Source organism: Mastomys coucha, unplaced genomic scaffold (genome assembly GCF_008632895.1).
Source record: "Mastomys coucha isolate ucsf_1 unplaced genomic scaffold, UCSF_Mcou_1 pScaffold18, whole genome shotgun sequence".
Classification (NCBI taxonomy): domain Eukaryota; kingdom Metazoa; phylum Chordata; class Mammalia; order Rodentia; family Muridae; genus Mastomys; species Mastomys coucha.
This window is the reverse complement of record NW_022196900.1, coordinates 114302404-114310161: the sequence shown is the minus strand read 5'-3', so window position 1 is coordinate 114310161 and position 7758 is coordinate 114302404. Positions and strand designations below refer to the sequence as shown.

The following is a 7758-nucleotide window of genomic DNA, read 5'->3' as shown; positions in this document are numbered from 1 at the left end:
ACGAGGCCCCACCAACACTGACCCTGTCTTGACTCTGAGCAGAGACCACAGGCCCCACCAACACTGACCCTGACTCTTGACTCTGAGCAGACCACAGGCCCACCAACACTAACTCTTGAGACACTCTTGAAGTTCATGCTTTTTCATATTGCTCAGTTTTTAAAAACAGTTGATTCATGCATCTTCAGTTTCAAAGAAATCACTTACACTTCCCCCCTTCCTTCCTTATTTTTTAATTTTTTTTATTTTTTATTTTTATTTAGACAGGATGTCTTTGTGTTGGGATTGGGGACTTCTTTTTCATATTGCTCAATTTTTAAAAACAGTTGATTCATGCATTTTCAGTTTCAAAGAAACCACTTACACTTCCCCCTTTCCTTCCTTTTTTTGGAGACAGGATATCCTTATGTTGGGATTGGGGACTTCTCTATGTAGTCCAGACTGGCCCTGAACTCACAATCCTCCTGTCTGCACCCAGAGTACTGAGACAGGTATGTGCCAACATGCCAGGCTCTACCAGTTCTCTTTTGATGAGTGTGTGCACTGTTTCTAGCATGCCCACCACTCTCAGGACAGTCATCTTGTTTCTAGCATCCCCACCAGTCTCAGGGCACCTACATGCAACACTACACTGGCATTCCTCATGCTTGGCTGTCTATTCCTGGATCACACTGGGAGCTGATTTAGACATATGACTTACCTACTTATAAACAATTTTCCAGACAGGTTTCCTTGCAGGGCAGTTCCAACAGGATAAGGCTGTGCATTGAGCTGTAGTCCACTGTCCTCTTAGCATTCATGGGGTGGCTGGTGTTGACCTTCAGGATGCTCCTTCCAGGGAGTGTTGTGCCTCTCCTTCCCAAGGCGAGCACCCTTGCCTTCCTCCTTCCTGTCTCCACAGATGCCTTTACCTCTCTGCAGAAGGCAGATGCTGCCCACACCTGCCCAATTTGGAGCCCAGGGTTTTTTGCAGTTCCCATAAAATTCCATGTATCGATGACCCATGGCTCTTTTCTAGGTTGATTCCTACCAGAATGTCAGGGAGTCCAAAGATCCATGACAGGAGGACTGTCTTGACTGGTCCTTCTTCTAGGGCTTCTCCTTGAGCTGTCCTAGGAGTAGGTTGGGCAGAGGCTAAGCTCTTCCATCATGTCTTGGCTCAGGGTGCCTCTGTGTGAGGTGGGGGACTGCAAGAACCCAGTGATATTGTGAAGGCTGGAGAGTGCAAACCTGTTAGTTGTGAATGTCCTTGCTATTTCAGGGCCAGGGAAGCTAGAAAGGCAAGTCTCTGGGATAGTAAACTGACAAGATAAACAGGAACAACAAGGGGGATATGAAGATGGAACTGAACCTAAAGAGGCACTGGAGAAATGGACACAGACTGTGGCTGCATGAGCAGCAGGCACTGATGAGAAGCGCCCAAGGGTGAAGGAGAGGGGAGGCTGCAGTGTCCTTGTAGCTTGCAATGTGCCCCTAAGTACTGCCTGGACACCAGTGTGGATAGAGGGTGTATGTATGGGCCCAGGATGGGACAGCACGGCAGGAGAGAGTGGATTCAAGGACTTCTATCGATGTGGGTTCCTAGAACCCAGGGCCAGTATGAAGTAGCCAGAAAGGTTAGGTGTGGACAGTTGGCTTCTGTCCTGGTTCCTGATTCTAGGTAGCCCCCAAGAAAAGTGGCCAAAAGTAAACAGGGGCTAGGTAGAGATGAGGGCTACTGTGAACAGCAGATTGAGATGTGGCCAGGTGTCTGTGCTAGGCAGAGAAGAGGGCTACTGTGAACAGCAGATTGAGATGTGGCCAGGTGTCTGTGCTAGGTAGAGATGAGGGCTACTGTGAACAGCAGATTGAGATGTGGCCAGGTGTCTGTGCTAGGCAGAGAAGAGGGCTACTGTGAACAGCAGACAGAGATGTGGCCAGGTGTCTGTCTGAGGCAACCAGCCTAGGGCTTGGAGCTAGAGTCTGATCCAGAAACCAAGAGCGGCTGTCACACACTTCTGCTTCAGCGTCTGAATCCTGGAAAGCCCCAGGCTGCTGATCTGTCACAGCTTCCTGACAATCGGCAGTCCCTAGTTCTCTGTTTTCCTTGTAGATCCTGGCCTCCCTTTCCAGTCCACCTCCACCAGGACAGCTGGAGCGGGAGTCCCCTCCCAGATCTTATCCACGCCAGCACTGTCTCTGGTACTTGACCTCCTCCCTTCTTACCTCTCAATGGTCCCCCCCCCCCCATGGCCTTAGCTACTCTATCCCCTCTCCACACAATACACAGCTCTCAGTACAGAGTGTCTGTGTTCATGGCTGGCACTAATGGCTCTCGGCATGCCTGACCAACAGTGGACCTGATGGTTCAACTTTTGCCCTTAACAGAGGATGCCCTTCTCTCTGTCTTCTTCATCCTCCAGAAGCCCATTTGTCATGTACATCCCATAGGAGTCCTGAGCACCCAACCATGGCAGTCTGGCTTTTAGGATAGGTCCTAGGGATGCCCGAGATGAGGAGAACACTAGGACCTCACCTTCTTCTAGGACTGAGATTAAATCTGTTTCTTCCAATTTGTTACCCATGCTCACTACAAAAGAAAGAAGAAATACCATGGGGAAATTCCAGATGCTGGGAGACAGTCCTGATGAGGGTCAGCACACCAGGGTGACATCAGGGCTCGGCATCACTACAGAGATCAGGATAGGACTAGGGGAAGTCCTCCAGAGGATGGCTGGGTGACAGGAATAGGATTTGGGGAGAAGCTGTGTCTTGGGTCTTCTGCCCCTGTAGAGGTCAGAGGCTTTGCATGGGCATCTGTGTCTGTGATCAGATCTCCTCTGCCTTAGCTTCCCATCTGCAGCTGGGAGAAGAGTTGTGCCCAGTGTGCCCTCCACAATCCTTGGATCAGGTGGACACCTGGCAGGAGATTGGCCTCGGGGACTCTGGGCTCAGGGTCTGGATGGGACAGCCAAGGGGATCAGGGTGGTTGTAGAGTAAATGGAGACAGGAGGCAAAAGCCCAGGCATGTTGGCATCCCTCCATCTGTCAGGTGGCAGAAATAAGAGAATGAAGCCAGCAGGTGATAGCCAGTAGAGAATGCTTGGTGGTGGGTAAGACCCGGAGCCAGTCTCTGCTATCTGGTTTTATCACTGCGGGCCTGAGCAAAGCCATCTGGTGATGAGTATGGGACAGCCTTGGTTGAACAAGTCACCACAGTTTTTATTCAAGAGGTGATGAGGTAGTCCTATACAGGAATCCTTCAGAGGGTGAAGAGTTATAAGGAGTAGAAATGGGCCTCAGAAGATTTCAATGAAGGCACGCTGTTTAGGTCCATGCTCACCATGGATAACATTTAGGGGACACTGACCAGCTTTCTCAGACCCAAGGCTTTATGCTGGTGTCTGGTGGTGGAGGGATGGACAACTGGGCATTCCCCACTCAGACAGACACTTCTTGGTGTCTATAAGCCCTGTGTCTTGCTCCTGATTTCCCAAGAGGATGATGGTCTTGGATTGTGCATCACTGGAGATGGCGGCTTGGAAGCCTAGTGGAGGTCTTGTGGGGCTGTACCAGGATCAGGGACCTTACCTATGTCATCAGAATCCTCTGGCTTCCCATCCTGGGGTGTGTCTTTGAGAGCCTGCAGACATGGAAGCATGCTTGCACTCCAGAGCCTTCTGTGTGTTCTGAGGTACCTGTGAGCTGTGGGGCTTTGGCCATTTCCCAGTATTCACCTGTGGGATGGGGTACAAGATCTGCCTCTTCACTAAAGATCCCCTTATTACTGTGTTGGACTGTCAGAGGCTGTCCACTCTGCATTGTCTATTACAGAGGCACACAGATGGCTGTTTGGGACAGCCTCTAGAACATTCAGCAGACTCTTTTGTGTCCCTTTGGGGTGGGATTCTGGAGACTGTGGACTAGAACTCTGGCTAGTTTCATATCAACTTGACACAAACTAGACTCATCTGAAAGGAGGGACTTTCAATTGAGAAAATGCCTCCATAAGATCAGACTGTAAGGCATTTTCTTAATTAGTGATCTGTGGGGGAGGGCCCAGCTCATCGTGGGTGGTGCCATTCCTGGGCTGGTGGTCCTGAATTTTATAAGAAAGCAGGCTGAGTCAGGCAGTGGTGGCACACGTCTTTAATCCCAGCACTTGGGAGGCAGAGGCAGGCGGATTTCTGAGTTCGAGGCCAGCCTGGTTTACAGAGTGAGTTCCAGGACAGCCAGGGCTATGCAGAGAAACCCTGTCTAGAAAAACCAAAAAAAAAAAAAAAAAAAAAAGAAAGAAAGAAAGAAAGAAAGAAAGAAAGAAAGAGAGAAAGGCTATGAACAAGCCACGGATAACAAGCCAGTAAGCAGTACCCTTCCATAGCCTCTGCATCAGTTTCTGTCTTTAGACACCAGCCCTTCTTGAGTCCCTGTCCTGACTTCCTCTGGTAATGGACTACAATGTGGAAGTGTAACCCAACCAACCCTTGCTTCCTCAAGTTGCTTTTGGTGTTTCATCACTACAGTAGTAACCAAAATTCAGAGTCAAGACCCAGAGAGAGCTGTTGGTGGGTCAGGGCCAGGTGTCCTCTAGCCTGGCTCACAGGGTTCACTGGAACAAGGTGTGTTCTAGGTGTGGGCAGGACCGGGCTATGAGGAAAACCAGTCCAGGGCTGGGGTGCCAGCCAAACCTAGGAGGGTGGTGACCAGGTGGATGGAGCAATCATGTGTGGTTAGTTTTAACGGTCACTAGAGGGGAGAGAGGCAATAGCACAGGTCAAAGAATTTTGAGGAGCTTGACTTCCTGTGTTCACTTGGGGTTGCTCATTCTTCTCTGGACCCTAGTGACCAAGCCAGCTCAGTCAACAGGGTCTCAAGGGAGGGAGTGAGAACTGAAAAAGGAAAACAATCAGACAAAATTATAACATGACTCCAGCCAGTACTGAGGCTGAAGCAGCTTTATTTCTCTCCAGCCTGCTTATATATCATTCTAGGCACATCCAAAAAAGCATGGCCAGTTCTTAGATCTAAAACAAAGTAATCAAGCAAAGTAGTAAAAAGGAGATCATACAAGAGAGTGATTAAGTAAAGTAGTAAGCAAAGAGATCACATAAGGTAGTCATTCAGTAAAGCAGTAAGCAAAGCCCTATGGTCAGTGTTTCTGATATTCTTATCCGAATCCGAGCCCAGTGACGAATGTCAGGTTCCTAGAAGCGGCACCAAAAGCTCTCCACAGCCTAGGTCTATAGTAGGTCCCCGCCCTTAGGCTTACTGAAGCCCATGACCTCAGCCGGTGGCTGTGGGCTGGGGAAGCCCAGCATACTACCCTGTAGTCCTACTCAAAGCCCCCATCCCCATCTGCAAAATGAAAATAGGTCTGCTCCACCCGGGCCCTCTCAGGGTAGCCTGCTTGAGGGTGATAAGAAGCCCTGCTTCGCCCTCAGAAGATAAAGGTTGGCTCCTGTCGCTAGGGCCGTATGTGCTCAGAAGTGTGTAGGCTGAAGAAGCCAGCAGTGAGAGACTGGTAATGGGGATGACCCTGACGTGGTGTCTGGGAAGTGACTAGAAGCTTCTAGGGGAGGGTCCTGTGAGAAGGGTGTGTTGGGAAATAGGTCAAAAGATCAAGTTCCCGTTCCCTGAGGCCAAGAGGTTCCTATTTCAGGCTTCTGTCAAAATTCAAGGTAAGCATCAAGGTGTTTGCAGCGACCTGGGAGACAGACACACTTCCACAGAGTGTATACAGGCTGGGAGAACTTGCTAGTGTCCCTGTTCTGCGTCTGAAGCTGAGGCTCTGTTTGGACTTTGAGACCAGTACAACACCACGCCCCGTGGGTACTTAGTGTGCCCCATCTGCTTCTGACAGAGCTCAGTCAGAGATACTACGTTTTTCCTTTCATTTTCACTTTTTTGCTCATGAGAGTGTATGAGGAGGTCCAGAGCCCATGGGGCTCCTGGCCTACAGTGTCTTGATCAAGAAAATGGAACATATCCCAGGATGGGGGTCATCACCCTGGAGCCAGGCCCCTACAGACAACACCTTCAGGCTGGTGAGTTCCCGAGCCCTTTACAGCCCCCAAGCTCCGTCCTTCCGGCCTGACTCTGGCCACAGATCACCACAGATGTTTCCTTTTCCTTGGCTTTGTCTGGGTGGCTAACTCACAGGGCTCTTTGAATCTGGATCTCCAAATCTCTGGAGATAGTTGAGAACAACCTCAGGTTGGGAGGGTACAGGCAGGCCAGACTTCTGCCCCTCCACCCGGGCCTCCACTCACAGACAATGGCTGTGACTCTCTTTCAAGGGCAGGAGGTGATGCCGTGGGCGTAGTAACCCTTGGCAGACCCTGAACAGCCCTTGACAGACCTTTGGCTGTTTCTGCACAGCCCCTATAGCAGGAGGCCAACTATATGTAACTCTGTCCCCGAGGATAAGCACCTTCATATAGTGGAGAGATTAGGGTAGGCTAGCAGGTGTCAGAATGTCTATCCTGTTTGCTCAAGTAGGATACACTAACCATCAGTCAGCCATGCCCTGCCCCCTAACTCTCCAGGATTCTGAAGAGCCTGTTCCCAGCCTCAGCTGGCCCTGCTGCCTCTCAGGCCTTATACTGTCAGGCAATGAAGGCAGAAGGCAGGTTAAGCAGACCTGGGCCCGAGCCCCTCCTACAGACACTGAAGTGCTGTTTCCTCACTGCAAGGAGCAGAGCATGGATCCCTCCCCCAGCCTTGGCCAGCCTGGGGGAGGGAGCCATAGGGATGGAGGGAATCCTCCCCCTTCTCACCCCTCCCCCCACCCCACAGCAGCACTCATCCCCTCTCCCAGGTGCTGTGTGTCTTCCTTTTGAACTTGCGTATCTCTGCCCAGCCCTCATGCAGACAGGAGGAGTTCTCTGTGGGGGACGAGTGCTGCCCCATGTGCAACCCAGGTAGGAGCTCCCAGGAGGCAGTGCTGTGCCAGGGAGACACTCCTGTCCTGAGCCTCTGGGTCTCTGGGTCCTCAGTCCAATGGCTGTAGGGTGTTAATTAAGTTCAGGGATAGTCCTTGGTAGCCTTTAGTCCTCAGCATCTGGGGTCTTTGAGGTTCACTGCCTGGGTGGGCCTGGGGGATAGGGCAGGCTCTATGTGTGTATAACCAGAGACTGAGACTGAAAGTGGGCTGGGGTCAGGGCCAGTTCTGAGGGATTTAGGAGGACCCACCCCCGGGCTTCTGTACTGCTCATAGAGGGCACACAGAAGGCAGATGGGCCAACAAGTCCTGTGGGGCCTTAATTGTGGTTGGTGCCTACCTTGCTGGACCCACATGAGGGTACAGGGAAGGCTTCTGTAGGTTACCTCCCACCCCCCTTGCTGAGGAACTGTGGGTCCTGGCTGCAGGTTACTACGTGAAGCAGGTCTGCAGTGAGCATACAGGGACAGTGTGTGCCCCCTGTCCCCCACAGACATATACCGCCCATGCAAATGGCCTGAGCAAGTGTCTGCCCTGCGGAGTCTGTGATCCAGGTAGGAGCTCCTGAGGAGGTGGGGTGTGCTGGAGCACTTGAGCTCGGGCATTGGTTCAAGAAGAGGGCATCTCACGGCAGACTGACGCTCCTGCTATTGTAAGCAGGTGCTCAGAGTGTCTGTCACGGCACTGGTCACTGAGATCCCACTGCCTACTTCTTTTTCTCCCCTTCTATGTGGTTCATGTGGTGATGAGAGGCTCTTTCCTGCCTCAGTTTCCCTGCCTGTGTAGGAGCTCTTACATGGGGTGGGACATCACTGGGGATTAATGTGGTCACTATATAT

General features: G+C 51.3%; 1 protein-coding gene across 4 annotated transcripts in view; it reads left to right on the top strand.

Annotated features, from left to right (window-relative positions):
- Positions 1-5425: 5425 nt before the first annotated feature.
- Tnfrsf14 (TNF receptor superfamily member 14) overlaps positions 5426-7758 on the top strand; it is a 7451-nt gene continuing 5118 nt past the window's right edge. The window contains exons 1-3 of one of the 4 annotated variants that reach the window (XM_031379715.1): positions 5426-6023; positions 6797-6899; positions 7348-7473. In XM_031379715.1, coding sequence (XP_031235575.1) covers positions 5919-6023; positions 6797-6899; positions 7348-7473 — 334 coding nt within the window. In that variant the 5' untranslated portion in view covers positions 5426-5918. The remainder of the gene's footprint in view (positions 6024-6796; positions 6900-7347; positions 7474-7758) is intronic. The other 3 variants (XM_031379714.1, XM_031379717.1, XM_031379716.1) reach the window with 3 other exon arrangements.